Source organism: Leptidea sinapis, chromosome 15, assembly GCF_905404315.1.
Source record: "Leptidea sinapis chromosome 15, ilLepSina1.1, whole genome shotgun sequence".
In the NCBI taxonomy this organism is placed as follows: Eukaryota; Metazoa; Arthropoda; class Insecta; order Lepidoptera; family Pieridae; genus Leptidea; species Leptidea sinapis.
The window spans coordinates 12,564,068-12,584,539 of record NC_066279.1 but is presented as its reverse complement, the minus strand read 5'-3'; the positions used below and the strand labels follow the sequence as shown (position 1 = coordinate 12,584,539).

The window sequence follows — 20,472 nt, the reverse complement described above, 5'->3', positions numbered from 1 at the left end:
TCATAACTACACATCTATTATAAACGTGTTTGGGCTCTTGTTGTATATTTATTAAAGTAAAAACGATATTTCAAAAAGATCAGACATGTCCGCGTTGTATTCAGAAATAGAGAGAAAATAAACAACATTATGTTAACGCGTGGTGAGCCGTGACGTCATTTTAAATCCAATATGGTGGAGTCCTATAGACAGCTAAATAGTCTATGATATCGGTATCGAACATTGATGTACAATTTACAACGAGACTGCCAATCGCCTTAATAGTTCATCAAAACATTCCGAGCGGCGTTGTATATATACGCATACATTTAACTTATACAGATAACATTAAAACATTCATTCAAATTAACACCTTATTTCTTGGGAGTAATGTTCAAAGTCTATTTGTATATTATTATTTTGTAATATGATAAAAAAATCAGGTTACAATCTTGTTAATTTAAAGGGCCACTTAATTGCAATACGAAACTCCATCTTTTCTAAGTTTGGATACACTGTTATTTGGACTTGACAGTTCTTCACTAAACACTTTGTCATTGCGTGGTATTGTATTCAAAGCGCGGTCAAAACACTATAGCAAAAACTGCCTACTAGACGAGCAGGCAGAGTTTTGCTTCAGACAATTTTTGAGCTTGGTTGTGAGTCTAATTGTTTGTTGTATTTTAATAGTATTGAATGAAACTGTTTTCTAAGAGATTAATGCGAAAAAACTTGTTTTTGTTTAAATATTTTCTTAATTTATTCATATTATGATTTCAGCTGGTGCTAACAGGTGTCTGTATAATGAGTTTGGCCCGAAGGAGGAACAGATATAGCTACATGGTAAGAAAAGTAGGTTCACGTTTCGTTATAAGCATGATCTTAGCGCATGTGGATTGTTGTATATAAGAGTTTGGAAATCCATTTCAGCTAGAAGATGTCCACTGCTGGACAAAGGTCGCCATGACGATTGGTCATGCGCTGCCCTCATCCAACCTACTCCGGCGATCTTGACTAGATCGTCGGTCCATTTTGTGGGGAGCCCACCAACACTACGTCTTCTGGTACATGGTCGCCATTCGAGGACATTACTGCCCCAATGGCCATCTGTCCTTCGAGCTATGTGCCCTGCTCACTACCACTTCAGCTCCGCAACCATTTGGGCTATTTCAGTGGCTATGGTTCTCCTCATTTATGATTTGATCTCGCAGGTAAACTCCGAGCATCGCCCTCTCCATTGCCCTCTGAGCGACAGAGAGCTTCCTCATAATGCCCATAGTTAGCGACCACGTCTGCATTCCGTATGGACATTAATCAAAAGTAATTTATCAGTATTATCTGGATGTGTCTCCTCTTATTTGTGTGTCCTAATCTTCCACGAAAGGAACTATCTTTAAGGAAAATGGTTTTTAAATTTTTTCAAATAGCAATAGTAGTAAAGGTGCAATTGGCTGAACCGTTGACTCTCACTTCGGCCCCCAGTCAATTCTCGCCCGCCACTTTTCTATTTTTATTTTTTCTTCACTTGTTTTATAATTTTATTTTTGAAGGAGGACAAACGAGCGTACGGGTCACCTCGTGTTAAGTGATCACCGCCATCCACATTCTCCCGCTACACCAGAGCCAACAATTCTTGCCAAACGTGGCAAAATGAATTTTTACAACAAAAATAAATGACTTACCTACTTTAATTTTTTATTTTATAACATAATATTTTTTTCAGATCAAAGTGGTGGGAGCTTGTTGCCTGGTCTGCGCGCTGACGTGTGTTCTAGTTACCATCACAACAACAGTAATACATATGAACAAGTAAGTGTGCCTTACATGTAGCAGACTTCTCTTACTACGGGTCCATAAAAGCGAATAATAATATAAAGCCCTTAGATCAGTAATACGTCTAGATTGACTGTGACAGCTGTAAACACGTCAAAAAATCTATTAACCTCTATTTTCAGTAAAATACGCACACTAAAACAAAGTGACGTATCACGAGTGAAAGACCACACACATCCGGAGTGGATCTCTGGATTCATAATCTGAACTTAGTTCAGATTAAGTATTCATAAGAGTTCAGAGCTTCGTGAAGTAATAATTTGTTATTACTTCACAAAGCTCGGAAATAAGCCTCTCAAGTAAAGCCGGGTTTAGCTTCATTCGTTTACATGGAGTCAGTACTGTAGACGTGATACGAGGGGAGGCTGATAAGTAATCTACCTAATTATGAAAGAAAAGACTTTGATGGCTAGTTTTTTTTTTATTTTTCTATATAGTCTCCTGCAAGTGAAATACACTTATGACATTTGCAAATAAGTGACATCATGCCGTTATAATAGTAATTTTTATTTTGCTCGTCAAAATGGTCAGTCACAGCCTCCTTCATTTCTTCGTCCGTCGAAAATCTGCGACACCTCAATTTTTTCTTTAAATCTTTGAATAAGAAATAGTCACAGGGAGCCAGATCTGGACTATAAGGTGGATGGTTAATTTCTGTGTAGCCGTTTTTGCTCAGGGCTGACCTCGCCGTTAAGGCTGTGTGTACAGGAGCATTGTCTTGTAAAATCAGAACACCTTTGCTGAGTTTGCCTCTCCGCTTTTCTTTGATTTGTTCACGAAGCTGGTCAAGCAAGTTTGCATAATATTCAGCATTCATTGTTGTATTTTTAGGCAATTAATCTATCATCAAAATCCCTTCGACATCCCAAAATACGGTGGCCATTAGTTTTCCAGCCGACGGTCGAACCTTGAACTTCCTTGGCGGCTTTTCTCCTTTAAATTTCCATTGCATTGACTCTTGTTTGCTTTCCGGATCCCACTGGCGAATCCAAGTTTCATCACAGGTCACAATTCGAGAGATAGTCTCTTCTTCTTTACCTTTGACCAGGTCTAGAAATGCCTGACAACATTCTACTCGCCTTTGTTTGTCAAAGGGGGTCAACATTCTAGGGACCCAACGCGCGCTCACCTTGGACATGCCCAAATGTTCGTGAATAATTTCATGAACTCGTTCCTTGCTAATGCCCACATCTCTGGCTATCTCCCACTGCTTGATTCGCCGATCTGCAAGAATCAGGTTCTTCACCTTTTCAACATTATCTGCGGTAACAGCAGAAATTGGCCGTCCACTACGTGGGTCGTCTTCCAGGCTCTCACGGCCATGTTTAAATTGCTTCGACCAAAACTTTATGACGAATTCAGAAGGACTTGAATCACCAAACACCTTTAACATGCGCTCTCTGATCTGCGTAGGCGTATTTCCTTCTTTACTTAGGAATTTAATCACTGCTCGATGCTAAAATTTCATCATTTTACAATTTTCTTTCGACATGGTGAAATCAAAGCAGCGCCAAAAAAACAAAAGCAAGCGAAAAAAAATAAGCGTCATAATTTTGAAAAAGGAATAAATATAGAATATGATTTTGCAGTGGCCAGTTCGATTTTCAAAACTTTCTTTAACAAAGTAGATTTTATATCAGCCACCCCTCGTAAGCTGAGTACGGTGAGCACACGTTTGTGAAGTCAGTAGCTAGTGTACGAGACATTTTATCGTCTACGCAACGCGACGTCACAACACAGCGACAGTGACTGACCCAGCGCTGACTTCCCCATTTACACGGAGTTTTTACCACTGGCGCGGTAGGGCGCGGGAGGCGGGGGCGCCGACTGACCTCAAAATATTCGTCTGCGAATACTGAAGTCAGCGCTGACTTCCCGCCGCTGTACTGACTTCAAATCAGTTTACATTGAGTATTTTTCAGGTCAGCGAAGTCAGTTACTGACCCTGTCTAAACCTCGCTTAATAGATATTATATTAAATTAGATTGTTTAGTGCGATGCGACTCGACTCAACTTGGTGGGGATCCTATTTCTATAACACGGCGTTTGTCCTCCATAAAAATAACTTCAAATATTATATGTATGTTTTCAGATTGCAAACACTAAAGTTCTGTGAATACACAAAGGCAACACGCACATGTACCTGCTACTCCATGCCGCCGGAGAAACAGCACAGCGTCAGTGATGACGAGGGTATGAAAGTCTTTCGATTCAAAAAAATTTGTTTTTTTTTATATTGACACACTTTAACACAAATTATTTTACCCCAAACACGGCACGATATATTTAAAACGATATGCATATTTAAACATACATGATATTGATATATAAAGGAGTCGGAAACAATCATCCATATTCAACATTTAAATGTTTGCACCTACCGGGATTCAAACCCGGACCTCTACCTCAGTAGCCAGGGTCCTCCTCACCTTGGTGTGGGAGTGGCATCATACCTCTTCAGGTTGGCGCTCCCTGTGTACACCAACTCTTGGTTGTTGTGCGTGTCTTCAATTTCTCCACTCCACATCTTGTTGTGGGGGCGACGGCCTGGGGATATCAACAGGCTTCTTCAAGCTGGTGCGTTCTACCGTACTTTACCCACCCGTTGTGAGCCTCTTCCTTATAGACCCGGTAGCCTGTGTTGCTGGCCGGGTGGGGTCCACCGCTGTTCACGCATGTGGCGGGTTCCGTCAGCGGACGGCTGCAGTCTCTGGTTAGTGCGGTCCGCCACATCGTACCTAAGCCAACTGCCGGTGGCAGTTGTGCGACGACTGGCGGAGCCCTGGCAGCGGTGACACTGCGCTGGTCCATTCTTCGAGCGCCACGGTTCGAAACTGACATCATATTGAGTAACTCAGTTATCTCATACATTACTGGTATAATACCAGGAGTTCGATTCAGGATGATGAAAAATATGCATCCTGGTCAGTCTCTTCTCGCTTGCATTTGCCGGCAGTACTCGGGACTAAAACCCGTGAATGCAATGCTTCTTCATTCAGCTGGATCAGTGTCTACCGGCAGGCTACCCGAATCGCAAACTTGAGTCTGCGATCTGCCACCAGCGAGTTTTTAGAGGCTCAATGGCACGGCGCTGACTGAGGGTAGTTTAAAAATAAAGTGGCTCAGAAAGTAAAGGTTGACAATGAGCACGAGTGAATGGCGTTCCGTTGTGCTGAGCATTCTTTATATAGCACTAAGTGACATTAAATGTCACACGGTGAATGTCACTGTCGATGTCATGACAGTGGCAATGAATGTTAACTTATATTTAATTCAGACTAGATGTCAAGACACTACACTGGTTCCATAGTATACTATACTACTTTATCATAATGTATATTTCCTGTCTCTTGTTGCCAGGAGTGCGCTGTGTGTTTGAGGGTATGCGTGACTGCGGGGTGGTGCACGGTGCCTTGTACTGGTGCCTTCGGGGTGTCTTCGCACTGTCGGTCACTGCTGTCCTCGTCTGCATTTTCAGCTGTATGCTCGCCTACCAGCTTCTAAGGTAAGCTTACGCAATTCTTAAGAAATCCTATAATTGTATGTATGTATATAAATTAAATTGAAGCGTTTATTTGTAATGCAATTCAAATTTATTTCAATACTAGCTGCTGCCGCCACGTAGTCCGCGTGGGTGCCTTAAAACAGCAAAAATACATATATGCCTGCATCTATAATAGAAAATATGTAGCCTATATGTTGTTCCGACCGATGTTAATATTGCAAATTTGAATTAACTTTATTCAGTTGATTGCCCGCCGCCGGACCGCATTATAATATCGCGCACTCGGTTAGTTATCGTCATAACTATTAAAAATATCTGTCCAAAATGATGTATTCGATAAGTAGTTTTTGCGTGAAAGAGTAACAAACATACATCCATATATTTTTCCAAACTTTCACGTTTGTAATATTAGTACGAAAATACTTTTTAAAGGATTAAAACCCGTGCAATTGTGACTGTATTTTTACATTAGGTTTTTGCGTAATAGTTACATTTTTATTATTATTTATTTAACCCGACGTTATAGCGAATGTCAAAATTATACATTTTATCATTTACTTCCACATCGAAAAGGAATTTAACGTGTCATTAAAATCATTTTTTTTTTTACAAAATATTAATAGGAGAGAGAAGTTAGTAATATATAAAATTTTGCAATTAAAACCTTAATTTCGATGCAGTGACTAAAATTTTGAGTATTTTAATTGAACATGGCTTATAAGCGAGTTACTGTATATTTGAATATATATGTATTTAAACAATATTTTTTCCTCAATCTATAATTAATTTGTATATAAGTATATAGCACTTTTTTGTTGGTTGTTACCCTGTTACGCCTTACCCCGTTTTTGGGGGAAGTTGTAACATAAACTACATTCAATGCAACAAGAGTATTAAGATGTTCCGACTTGAGTTAATTAAAAAAAAACGTAAGTCGTTAAGTTCAACAGTCGAATCTGTAGATCTATTGTGCTCGGCCACACGCCCTAGCGATGACTATGCTCATTGTGATGAGGTAGTTGAGCAAACGTTTAGAAAAATACTTCCCTTGCATATTCGGAGTTGATATTTCTATCTAAATCAGATCCTCCAGGCCTATGAGCTTTAAAAGGAGTAGTATCCTCTGGGGGCACAAGTGGGGTAGGTCCCCTGCCTCAACAACATTCTATCAACACGTGAACTATTTATATTTTTACCCATAAAATCAAAGAAAAGCAGCGCCCGTTCAAGCATGATGTATAAACCAACCATCGTTTCCTATGCCATATTCATAGAATGCAATGACCTACCCCACGACGCCGTGACCAGAAATATATATTTTACCAGACCAGACCAGAGATATAGATTATAGATAATCATTTTGCCAGACCAGCAATTTGTCGCTAATTTAAAATGACTAACGGCCGTTCACAATATTCAGTCTATCTCTTACTTGAGATAAAAATTTTAACTATCGATGACTTTTCTGTCCCAATAAACTTATCGACGGTACCTCTCCTTATCCGTACACGTCAATGGGACAACGTACAGCTTACCAGCGATAGAAGTTTGTATGGAAATTGCAATTCACGCGTCCCAATATAAGGCGACAAGAATGACTTATCGAGTATATTGGGACAGCTTCAGATTATTGACAGCTAATTACTGACTGTAGAAGGTAGTAATTTATCTCTATCTGTAGATAGTATATTGGGAACGGCCTTTAGTCGTAGAAAATAGTTTTGTATTTGACATTGCATGACTAGGTCAAAAATGCTTGTGGTGTCATTTATTATAACTATAATAATAATGACTTATAATTATACTAAAATAAATAGCCTATTACGCAATTACATTACATTTAATAACAATAAAATATAAGTCTAAAAAACAAACAACATTAACTAGAATGAATCAAATTCAATTTTCTATTAAGTGACGACAACGAAATCTGCTGTATATGAACCCTATTTTCCAATAACTTGATACTATACTTCAAATCGGATACCTCAGATTTTATATTAACGTAGTCCATTATATCCGGAACTTCAAACGCCGCTCTTATTTTTTTAACAGTATCCAATTTCTGCGCCAAATTGTCAGCCTGGACTTGAATAGCGTCTCTTTCTTTATCCAACTCAACAGTCATTTTCTGTTTATCTTTTATAGACTTCACAACGTTTGCTAAATAGCCGTTCTGTTCAATCATTGCCTTTTTATGTATCGTTAGATTCAAGTTAGCATCTCCAGTCATCTTTTTCAACTCGGCCAACTGTACTAGCTTAGTTTCGATAATTTCTTGGCATTCATCATTTTCTATTCTCAATTTTTGAAAGTCTACGGGGCGAAGACTCTCACTTAATTCTGCTTTGACTTTTATCTGCCCTTTCAGTTTGCTATACTGGGTATTTAGAGTACTGGTTCGAAGCCTTAACTTACCAATCTGTCCATCAATTGCCTTCACCCATTCTGTCATAAATCTTATCCAAATTTCAGCAGGTATCCTCTGGGCTATTTTATCCCACCCTTCTTCGATTACCTCTTTTTGGAACAATTCGCTCGATTTTTGTATTTCAACTTCTCTTACACCAATCTCTTCCAACTGCGCTTTTAACAAAGCATGCTGTTTCGCTGCTTTATTTCTAGCTCTTTCCAAATTGTTGATCAGAATCTCCATCTCCGTAGATACAAGTTCCGATCTTTCAAGAACGTTAATTCTGGCACCTGATCCAAATACGACCGTTCCACTGAATTTGGCAATAGATTCTGCCTTCCTTGTAGAAACCTTGGATGGACTAGTTAGCATTCTTGAAGGACTTGTAACAGATTCCGTGCCAAATCTGGAAGTTTGAGATTTGACAAAACTTCCGACGTTTAGAGATGATGTGCTTTGCATCTTCGCAGCATATTCCAAGGCTTGCTGTATTCCATGCATTAATGATGGTTCCAGTCTCATTATTGTCCTCTCGAGAATTTCGTTCTCAAGTCTTAGTATTCGGATTTGCTGTTTCAGGTCGTTCAACTGTTTAATTAAATCTGCATCTGCTAGATCGTCAGCATCGTTCATAATACGGCTTGCAGATCTAGAATGCTGACTAATGCTGCTTCTGTGGACATGAGAATGTTGGGACATGATTTTATGTAAAATTCTAGCAAAATGTTTTATCAATATGACATTTTTGAAGGAGTTTGGTAAACGTACTAAAGACAGTTATTGTTTTTGTATTGCATTGTGTTAAGGTATATATTGGCATGTTTATTATTGGTATGTTATAACACCTAGCAACGGTTGTATTGACTATAACAAGAGTACGTCAAGGTTCAACAAGGTTTATTGATCAACCAAAAAGGTTTTCTTTTTGGTTGATCAATAAATCTTGTTGTTAATTATTTATTATTTTGTAACATACGTTATGTTGATCGATTTATAATATTTACATTGGAATTACAACTTCCGAACAAATAACATGTGAACTAAAAGGGAGTATTGTTGTTGAATCAATATTCATGTAATTTCGTCGGCAAGGTGACTGATCCAAGTTCTTTGATAAATATATCTAAAATTGCTTTCATGAGGTTATCATCACACGGGATGGTACTATCAAGAAGTAAACCCGAATCTCCAACGTGGTATAGAGGTCCGCAGACGCCCATGAAGGTCCTGGCCGAAAACATAACTGAAACTCTTTTTCCACTCCTTATTTTTTATACCAAAAAAACAAACAAAATGTTAGTCGGCCTAGCGAAACTCTCTAAGAAAAAACTCACTCGATTGTATAAATCGTGCAGTCATTGATGGATTGACAGACGACGGCTATAATCTTGTAAAAAATGGAGATAGCCGAGATCCATTACGTTTTAAGCTACTGTTCGCTATCAAACTTAGTTGGACTATACTTCTTTGGCCAATTGTAATTACTATTACTTCAAACTTATGTCAAATCTCACTGCTCGCTTCACACTAAAACTAAATTTCGATTTTTACTTAGTCAATCCCGCCTCTTATTACGAAGTATTTACATCCTCATTGTTTGCGTCGATTCGGGCATTCTAGTATGAAGTTAAAGCACTGTTTTGTTACTGTTGCATTGCATTGATTTGACTGAAGTGGTTCTATAAGTGTTAGTAAATGAAGTCCTTGTCTCACTTCACGAAATTTACAATAAAGTAAGGATCCATCTAGATGTGTGGCGTTCCTCTACATTGCGATTTTCAAGGAACTATCACACGTGGCTGTGATGTTCAACCAAGCTGTGGAATAAGCTTCCTTGTGCGCTGTTTCCGGGACGATACGACATGGGTACCTTAAAAAAAAGCGCGTACACCTTCCTTACAATGCTCCTGTGATTCCTCTGGTGTTGCAAGAGAATGTGGGCGGCGATGATCATTTAACATCAGGTGACCCGTAAGTTTTTTTTATGATGTTCAGCAGATGGTTATTGATACGCCCTGCAGTACCGCTAAGGATAAAAAAAAACTGAGCGGCATTACAACTGCTCTTGTCATCTTGAGACATAAGATGTTAAGCCTCATTTGCTTAGTAATTTACTAGCTACGGTGCCCTTCAAACCGAAACATACTAATGCTTTAAAGGCTGTTGCGGTACTTATAATCTAATCATCATTTTGGATAAAGGAGCCTCCCACTGGCCGTTTGTCCACCTTTCCCAAAAAAAAAGTGTCATGCAAACTTCAATCAATATTTTGATAGATCATGTATTTATCATCTGTAAGGCAACTATATCAGTAATTGAAACTTCTTTCAAATATTAAACTTTTCATTGAATATTGTCTGTTACAGTCATGAAAGAAAGAAAATGTATTGGGAGCAGTTAGAGCTGCGCTGTAGGTCATTATACCGACCACCAAGTGGAGCTCCAGCACCATCTGGGAGACCTGTTCAGGTGAGCGACGTGGCCGAATTGAGGTAGTGGGTTCAACTACCTGAACTGAATAAATGTTTTACATTGCTGCTTATTAACCAAGAATATTTAAACAACTGGAGTAAATGCGGCAATGTATAGATAAGGCAATCATGTTCCATACTTCGGCTTAGTTTTTATGCGACGTGATTTGTTTATCTGTGCAGAAGGTCACATTATCTCTGGACCTTACGTCGATGACGTCACATCGTCTCTGTGTACGGTGTGCAAAACAAGCATCACTAGGATATTATTATTAATAAATTAACAACGATTTATTTTATCTGTATTAATGTAAAGGTGTTGTGATGTGAATCTGGGTAAAGTACAAAAAGTAAGTATTTATTTTTCCGACAAAACTATTATAGCGACACAGAACAACAGAAACTACAGACCAGTAAAATTTTTAAAAACAACTGACTATACTGACGCAACAGGACGAGCATGAGGGGGTGAAAGGGGAATGGGAGGGGGCTTCATGTTCCAGAGATAATGTGGCCGTGTAGTACAGATATATATATGTTCCGGGTCTTCTAGGTTATAAATTAAATTAAATTAAAATTGATTTCCACAGAATTCCTGCAGTTGCTGTGCACAGTGCCACACAGCACAGCCTGGCTGGGACTTCAGTCTGCAGCACAGATTCTGGGCACCGGGTAAGTTTCATTATTCACAAAATGTGATTTCAGTCGTGACAAAGCTGAATATTAAATCCATTGGCGTACAATAAACAGCTAGACTTACAATAACGCTCGAAAATTGTCTGAAACAAAACTCTGCTTTCTTTCAGTTGTATTATGACCGCGCTTTGAATACAATGCCACGCAATTACAGACCGTCTTGTGCCCATTTCGCATCATAATCAAAGAGCTTTTTACGAACGCATACAATAGATTTTGAATATTACTACCAAGAAATAAGGTGTTAATTTGAATGAATGTTTTAATGTTATTTATCTGAAAATAGAGGCTAACAGTGCGCCACTATTGACGTATAAATTATCTGAGATTAAATTAATACAGTACACATTATAACGAGAGGAGGATCTGCGTGAGGATTTATTGGTCTCCGGCAGGGTATATATTTAAAGTATAAGAAATATTTATTATTAGATTATTCTTAGACAGTGCAGATTGAGTTGCTAATTTAGCAAGTTAAATATAATATACTAGCTGACCCGGCAAACGTTGTTTTGCCATATAAAGTATAATTCACGCTATAGTTTTATAAATAATAAAATATTTCCTATATTATAGCCTGTACATCATTTTGTTCTATTGTCAATAGTTTTTGCAGCGCACGCAAAAATAGGTTTTCGATTTTACACCTTGTGTTACAAAATAGCAATTTTATTACGGACCCCTAATTTTGAAAAAAAAAAACATAGCCTATAGCCTTCCTCGATATATGGACTACCCAACACTGAAAGAATCATTCAAATCGGACCAGTAGTACCAGAGATTAGCGCGTTCAAACAAACAAACAAACACTGCAGCTTTATAATATTATATTATATTATATATTATAGTATAGATTTATACCTTAGATAATTTATATGTCTGGATACTACTCTTGTTGTTAGACAACCGATAAAAACAGGCCAGGAATATTAGTTTAGTGTGCGTGACAAGCTACGTCTTACACTCGCGATTTGGATAACACTTTTTGACAGCTGTCATATGTCTATCTAGACGTATAAATGATATAAGATTTATACCTTATTTTACAGGTCGCATAGGCAACCTGTATTCCCCCAATCCAGGGTCTGGTAGGAAGACTTCTCCGTGGAGCTGGTTTCCGTGGCCTCGAGGAAATACTCAGGCGTAAGTATGACGTTGTTTTTGACTCGCTGGGTGGTAGCGATTCCGTTTAAAGGCTATTTATTATATTAATACATATAAAACTTCATGTCACGTTGTTTGTCCGCGATGAACTACTGAACTGATTTAACTCAAATTTTGTACACTGACCCTCAAGTTTGATCCAACTTGAGAGATACGATTGATAACTTCTTATGGGAGGGTAAACCGCTTCGTAACGTAACGCGTTACGGCGCCAGTCTGTCTGGCTTTCCTTTCTCTCACGTATACGGCGGCGGTGTGCAGACTCCGCCCCTCTCACTCTCACCAATTGTTACTTCTATAGGATTAAATAATGATACTAATATACATAACCAAGAATTGTAACTAAGAATGAAATATATATTTTCAGTCAAGATTTTATTCATAAATAACCTTTCCTTACATTATCATAAATTTCTTGCTTTCTTCCTCGTACTACGAAGCTGTGGAATGAGCTTCCTTGTGCGGTGTTTCCGGGACGATACGACATGGGTACCTTCAAAAAAAGCGCGTACACCTTCCTTTAAGGCCGGCAACGCTCTTGTGATTCCTCTGGTGTTGCAAGAGAATGTGGGCGGCGGTGATCACTTAACACCAGGTGACCCGTACGCTCGTTTGTCCTCCTTTTCCAGAAAAAAAAAATTAAGTAATAACATCAGTTCGTTTTTGTTTAATTTTATTACTGTATGAACAAATTCTATAAGATACATTTTGACACGCACGGTTTGACAGTTCTGCCGTGTCATTATTTAAAAACAAGGAAATAATAATTATTGTAATAATAATAATAATTCCTTTATTTCATGATTGAACTCCTACGTCTCAGATTAAGGATTAGTCTCCGCTGTGCTCCAACTAGATACCGCACTACCTATGAACATAGCTTCTTTATTACGACAACTATTAGATGCTTGTGTGCGTGGCGTCTTGACACTCAACGGCATTTTTCAAATTTTGTAACATACGCTTCGTGTTATTTTAAATTGAAATCAATAAGATACAAAATACTTACTAATGATATATGTGACCAGTGTCTTTCTTATTTCTTGTAGTATTATTTTTACAAAGTTTTACAACGCAACCCAGCACTTTACTTTCATATATTAGCAAAGTTTAACAGAACATGTGGCACGTCAACGTTACACATTGCTCGAGACTGGACAGTGTCTAGTTTGGTAGCCTTTGGACACCACGGTGGGGTGACTGGTTGCGCCACCGTGATGTCCAGGTGAAATATAGCCCTAAGATGTGCCCTTAAATTATTTCTTCAATTATTTTTCAGGCCTCGATGCAGAGTTGAGGGCGCCCCACAGTCAGGCGACAGTGCATACGGCTTCTGCGAGACAGAACAAAATCAACAATACGACGAACGGAGCTACCCAACCTTCAATCAGTTCCAACGCAGCCAATCCGGGAACTTTGGCCAGATGGCTCCGGGACAGATGCAGAGTGCGGGCAACTTCCCGCAAGGCTTCGGTCAATACCAGGAAGGGTTTGGGGAGGCTAGCGGTAGTTTCGATGCGCAGACTGGCGTTTGGGGACCTCCGCCACCATATAGTCCTCAAGGAAGAAGTGGCAGTCGGTAAGTACACGCCAATTTCTATTATTTTTTTATTTTTCACGGGGTATTGTGGCCGTTGGGACAGTAAAGTGCTCAAATGGCGACCACGTACCGGAAGACGCTGGATCAGTCTGAAGTCAAGATTGCCGGAATACGTTGGATGATGGCAGCGCAGGACCGATCGTCATAAGGATCTTTGGGACCTTTGTCCAGCAGTGGACGTCTTCCGGCTGATGATGATGATGATTGTGAGGTATTAAATTACTTTATGAGTTTTCGGCTTTGTCATGATCGCTTAAATGTCAGGTATCGTAGGGCGGGTTGTTCCCTCCTATAAGATAATACAAGCGATGAGCGTGATGGCTGGTGTTTGGTCTTTGTGCGTTATGCTCGTCAGCGATCGCTGGTTGGTGTGAATGGTCAATCCTGTAATCTCCAATGCTGTCTCAATATATTATCTCATAGATGGATTGCTTGATAGATGGATTGATGATATTGAATTACCAATATAAGAATATGCGTTAATATATTATTATTAAGCTTCACTCGCCCATTTTGGATTGCGATTGCATATAAATAAGGGGCTATTGTATAACTTTAACATCAAATAGTGTACATTTTTCTTCTAAATTAATTTATTGATTTAACCACTAGTTTACTGAGCAATACTCTGGCATTTGAGTTTACAATATTTCACTAGTATTTAAAAATAAACATAAAGCCAATAAGTAAGTAGTAAGTAGCTATGTGAAAAATTGTTAAAATTTTCAATTTAATAGTAATTAAATGTTTCAGACATCAACTCCATCAAGATCCAGCCGCGACCACCCTTCTTCATCATCATCACATCGACGTACACAACACACAAACAAACACACAAACGCACACCTGTCGAAACTCATTCATACACAACGTACCGCACGACATTAGCCGCCTCAATCCGGACTTGCTGCGGCTTAATCCAGACTTAATGAGAATTAACCCCGAGTTGATGAGAATTAACCCTGACTTAATGAGGGTTAACCCGGAATTAATGAGAATGAATCCAGAGTTAATGAGGATGAACCCAGACTTAATGCGACTTAATCCAGATATGAGATTGAACCAGGAAATGCAGATGTATCCTCAAGAATTGGCAGAAGGGGAGAGGTTTAACACTTTGCGGGGACATTTGGTTCCTTATAGGAATTGCCAGAGATTGGGCGTCAGTGTTGCCAGCCTTCATGACTGTAGAATGGACGATGCCGTAGAATGTGTACATCAGAAGAATAAAGGTAATATTGCCATGTATTTATAATTTATGGTAAATCGTGTTAACTTTTATATCCTACTATACTTAAATTTTTCTTTTTATTTCTAGAACATCATGAAGGACATCATGACTGTCAGAAACAAGGCAAAGAGAACTTGGCGTTTCAAAATGACAAAAATCCTCCTATGGGGTAAGTTAAAACATTGTCGTAAATAAATTTGTTTATAGGATTTTGACGTGTACTTACAACTCATTCTTGAATATCCGCATTTCAGAGCATTGTTATACACGCTTAAATTACTTTATGAGTATTTTATTAACAAAAGTTTAGGTCTCACATGTTTCGTGGCTATAATGGTAACGTGAAATCACTAGTTTATGCCACTGTTGTCATGAACTGAGTAGATAAAATTTGGGCTTCCCGAGAATTTATGCAGCATACAGGTCGTTGTCGACGTTAAGCCCGTGAAAGCTGGAGTGCCCCAAGGCTGTGTGCTATCTCCTACACTGTTCCTTCTGCATATTTATGATATTATATTGGGAGCCTCCAATATTTGCGATTGCCGATTCCGCTGCCATTTAGAAGGCAGAGCTAAAATGGCTTCAAAGAAGTTGGCGTCACATTCTAGCGCTCTACAAAGCGTACGTCCGCCCACATTGTATGCAGTATTGCTGGCCTGGCGCACCTCAGTATCAGCTCGAACTATTTGACCGTGTGCAACTTAGAGCTGCTCGAATTATCGTGGATCCAATACTCTGTGAATGGCTAGATGACTTGGCGTAGAGTCGTCGCTTTATTGTGTGTTTTCGTCGTGAGTTGAATGCACAGTTCAGGAATGCGATAGTGCTGTGACCTAATTATAATTGATGACCATAATCACGAGTGTGTCGATAAATTTTCTCAAAAATCAAATCTCAAATTTTTGATCTGCCTTTCTTCACAACACACATGTCTAAAATATTTTTCGACATTTCTCCTGCTTGGTGATGAATAAAGACTCGTTTTTTTGGACCGGAACCTCATGGACTCGGACCAGTCATTATTAAAATAAAAAAAACAACAACTTTAGTATTTCGCGCGCTAACTGTATGTCTTTTTCGCTAAGTGTTTTCCATACCCATAGCAAAGGATATAAATTATTTGTCTGATTTCAGGTCCTCACTGCAGGATTGTCATCGCGGGGCAAACCAGAACACAGAATCTGAGGTTTACTTTGCTGACGTCTCTAGTTGCTGTAATGTGAGTAAATAAGACAATCTATTTGTTTTATTATTATCATAACGAATAATTAAAAAAAATAAAGAAAAACCCGTTTATAATGAGTTTAAAGGCAGCTTTCATACTAGAGTGATCAAGTGATGAAATCCAGGCAACCCAATTGAGTGAAAGTCACATAAATTCCGATTTGAGACTTGTGTTATATTGCCAGTTATCTTAAATCTAAGACTGAGATTTATAGAGCGTACTTAGACTGCTCGGACTTATCTAGAGAGTTAAGTCAAAGTCCGTGTTTATAAACATTGCTTTGAGTGCGAACTAAGCTTAAGTCCACCATAACGATGACTTAGGAAAAACTCAAGACTATACGCCGAACAAAATGGAGAATAAAAATTCCTTGCGTTATCACATCAGCAGTTGTTCAACGTTTTAAGATTCCCGTATAATACACGCATCGGTGTAGTAAGGTGTTTGTTACCTGTCATTATCGTGTATGTGTTTGTACAATTTTGCTGTCATGGATCTAAAAAATACGTTCCGTTTCTCATCGGACCGCATATAACCGTTAAGTTAAATTTGAAATTATACTATTCACTATCGTAATTATATTATGTTATATAAAAAAAATGTCTAAGCCGGCATTTAACAAAACATAAATTTAAATTACACAATTTTTGTTTTGTTTCAGGCGGATTGCTGTGTTAATCCAAATATTTCAGCTCTAGTCGGCACAATAGAGAATCATCCAGAATCAACTTCAGAGTCCGAGACTGGCTCGTTTACTCTCACCAGGCAGCAAAGACCTCAGCCACAAGTCGGCTCCAAACGGAGATCTAGACAAGCGGACAAAAAGGCACGGCATGATCATTCAATCAGATTAATAGAGCAACAGATCGAAAATTTAAATAATTCTATTCGGATGACTGAACGAGTTGAAAGAATCGATTCACGAGATCGATTGAATGTTAGGCGAGATGACGAAAGGATTGATAATCCAAGAATAGAACGCATTGATGATTCAAGGAATCGCTTGAATGAAAGTTCTAGATCAGATCGTTTAAATGAATCCAGGATTGAACGAATTAATGATCCAAGATTCGATGATTCAAGAATAGAACGTATGAGTGAACGCTCCGATCGCTTTAACGATTCACGGATATTTGAAACCTCCAGAATTGAACGAAATAACGATGCGAGACTTGACGATCCTAGAATAGAACGTTTAAGTCAGCGATCTGACCGGTTTAATGATTCTAAGGCTTTAGAAAGTTCTAGAATTGAACGAATGAATGATCCTCGTCTTGATGATTCAAGAATAGAACGTTTAAGCGATCGATCAGAACGTTTTAATGATTCCAGAATGCTAGAATGCTCTAGAATTGAACGGATCAAGGATCCTAGATACAGTAGCGGTGATAGAAATGAACGCACTGAACGAATGAATGAAGGTAGAATAAATGAAAACAAGGATCGTGTCAATAGGGAACGAATGAGCGACAGATTTGAAGACCGACGAATTTCAGACTTAAATTCAAGCATTCGTATTGAAAGCAGCCCAAAAACACGCCCTCAAATAAGTCCGCTAAGAATGTCAAGGCGTGATAGCCCTCAGAATTCTAAACATGAAACGACAATTTCACCCTTATCACCAAATACAGAAGAATCATTATTGTCTGATGACGACGCCCGTGAGATTTATACAAATGAAAGCGAGGCTAAATGTTTAGGACCTGACTCTCAGTATGAGCCGGTGAGAGAGAAAAAAGAGGAAGTATTAAAAATGAACCATCACCATTGTTATAGTGATACCAACACTATGGACTCTGGTTGGCAAAGTGGCTCCGAAAAACAAGTTACTGACTAGTATTACCACGAAGAATGGACTCCCAAATATCTAATGATCTATATAATTATTTATAGATCTATATAAATGAAGACAAATAATTCAATTTTGCCTTACTGTAGTCGTAGAAACGGAGATTTTTATATGCATTAGTAATCACACGCATGGGATTTTTATAGTACAAAGTCCAAATGGTTCGAATGATTATCGTATATTACACATCAGACAGTTCCGATCGATATCCTATCGCTCGGAAAGAAGAACTAATAAAATAGGTCTCTATGATCGGAGCTATTCAAGTTAAAATATTTTTATTCAAAATAGAATTTATAATCACTTATTGAACGTCAAGAAATAAAACCCATTCGAAACAGCATGTCACAGATTTGAGAAGAAATGTTTCTGTGATATAAAATAATATGTGGGCCAATCAGAATACTCGTTCGTATCAACTTAACACTCTCTGATTGGTTGTAAATGACTCGTTGACGACGCGAGGCTGCTTCATACCACAGATTATATTTTCATTTACGTAAGCGTAGAAACTCCACATAATAGAAGTTTTGGCGTAAAAGGCTATGGGAGCGACGAGTGAACGAAATCACCTTTCGTTTGCCGCTGTTTGCACAAAGCATATTGATTGCGCCAGTATATAAATTAGGGCTATATAAAATGAAATTTTACACAATATTCGGATACTTTTATGTTATTAAGCATTCAGTGGGTCTATCCTCTTAAAAAAAGAGAAATATATTTTAAGAAAATGTCAAACGAATTAGAAATATTTGTTGTTTGAAATTGGATTTGAGAGTGCCGTCTTCACATTGTGAGGCATTGTTGTATCATATTTTATACTATTAATTTAATATTTTTAATATTACCTGCAAGCAATACTACTTATTGCTGAGATTTTCTTCATTTTCTTGTTGATCTTGTTTAAAGTTTTAAAGCAAGGTATTAAACATCTTTTAAAACAATTTAGAAGCTTTTAATAAAGTAAGGAAAATCGTGTTCACTATTATCGATTTTATAGTTAATAGTTATAAATAATGTAAAAAAGTTTTTTTGAATGAGTAGAATATGGTAGGTTAGTTGATAATTTTGTCGATTAATTATCCTACTCCAATTTTAAAATAAATCGAGTAAGTAAATATTATATTTCTGGCAACCCGGAAGTGATCATGAAAGTGATGCAGCGATTTTTGCTCTACATAAAAATACACTAATAATAATACTACTTTATTTTTTTACATTTTCAACTATTTCATGTTATCTCGGTTAAATTTGAGTATCATTGGATTTATCATGTACTTGCGCAAGTATGTTAAAAACGCATTTGAATTGATCACTGATGACACTATCGGCTTACCTGTGCGGTCATAATACCACCACGAGCGTAATGACCAACATAGCACAGTACTCTTATAATGTATTATTCATCATTCTCATTGACGAATAAAGAAAAGTGGTAGTCTTAAGATAAATTGGACGTAGTTCCTGAAAAACGTTCGAAGCCACAAACATCACATTTTAAGGAATTCGTGTTTAAAGTTTAATAAATATTAGTATTTTCCATACATGTGGGTTGGGCTACTAAGTCAGGAAGTCATTTAAAGAGTGACAAGGGATGCTATTCTTTGTGAGTCCGTTAATTTCAATCACGTGACCAGTTTTGTGTTCTTAACTCAATTTCGACATGATTGTGATTTGGAACGATTTTCTGAAATTACGTCCAATTTAGGATAATAATTTGATGTTACACTCATTTTTATTATAGTACATATGAACACAAATATTAAATAATTGTTGCATTAATATGACAAAAGTAGAATAGTGAATGTTTGAAATAATTGGAATGTTAGATTTATAATAATTGAAATGTTAATTAAGAATGTGAACGTTTAGTAAATGTATGTATGTATGTTATTGTGCCAATCCTAGCGTATCGTTTAAGTGTATAACTGAATGTAAAAAGGTTTTTTAAAACTACTATTTAAGTGTTGCCGTCTTCGAAATTCTTCCCATTTTGTAGGAAACTGAACTGTCCTCTTCACGAATTTAATGTTTACTGCCATTTAGGAAATAAACTTAATTTTTTCAAATGTTTACTTTAATTAATATTTTTGTATCGTGGATTTAGTAATGCTAAGTATAAGACAACATATTTATAGTTGAACAGTTAATTGAAGGATGGGGCAATTGAAAACAAATTTTGTGATAACATTCCCCAAATACTTTTTTTTCGGGACTAGTTCGGGGTAATTTGTCAAACTTTATCTTTTATGTCCACAATGTCTGTCTGTTTCTCAAACTAACTAACGATGCACTTAAAATAAAAACGGAACAATGTTCTATTAACAGGGTTCCGTTATGTCTATGGCATATAATTTATACAACTTGTTTACAATTACTCCATTCATACTCATATTTACACTGCCAGTACTATTACAGATTTTTGCTTAACAAAGTAAAAATTACTTGTGCCCAGCGATTTATTACTACATATCTTATTTTTTGCAGTTTTTTGTAGATTGTAAAA

The 20,472-nt window shown here is 37.6% G+C and overlaps 2 protein-coding genes across 4 annotated transcripts in view; one reads left to right on the top strand and one right to left on the bottom strand.

Annotated features, from left to right (window-relative positions):
* LOC126968297 (uncharacterized) overlaps positions 1-19,397 on the top strand; it is a 54,376-nt gene extending 34,979 nt beyond the window's left edge. For 2 of the 3 annotated variants that reach the window (XM_050813208.1, XM_050813210.1), the window contains 12 exons: positions 760-831; positions 1,703-1,788; positions 3,905-4,005; positions 5,173-5,317; positions 10,097-10,199; positions 10,792-10,873; positions 11,947-12,040; positions 13,341-13,640; positions 14,415-14,893; positions 14,980-15,061; positions 16,027-16,111; positions 16,779-19,397. In XM_050813208.1, coding sequence (XP_050669165.1) covers positions 760-831; positions 1,703-1,788; positions 3,905-4,005; positions 5,173-5,317; positions 10,097-10,199; positions 10,792-10,873; positions 11,947-12,040; positions 13,341-13,640; positions 14,415-14,893; positions 14,980-15,061; positions 16,027-16,111; positions 16,779-17,954 — 2,805 coding nt within the window. In that variant the 3' untranslated portion in view covers positions 17,955-19,397. The remainder of the gene's footprint in view (positions 1-759; positions 832-1,702; positions 1,789-3,904; positions 4,006-5,172; positions 5,318-10,096; positions 10,200-10,791; positions 10,874-11,946; positions 12,041-13,340; positions 13,641-14,414; positions 14,894-14,979; positions 15,062-16,026; positions 16,112-16,778) is intronic. The other variant, XM_050813209.1, reaches the window with a different exon arrangement.
* Positions 7,139-8,526, bottom strand: LOC126968330 (coiled-coil domain-containing protein 113-like). The gene has a single exon (XM_050813291.1). The coding sequence runs from the start codon at positions 8,427-8,429 to the stop codon at positions 7,197-7,199; it is 1,233 nt and encodes a 410-aa protein (XP_050669248.1). The 5' UTR covers positions 8,430-8,526; the 3' UTR covers positions 7,139-7,196.
* Positions 19,398-20,472: the final 1,075 nt, after the last annotated feature.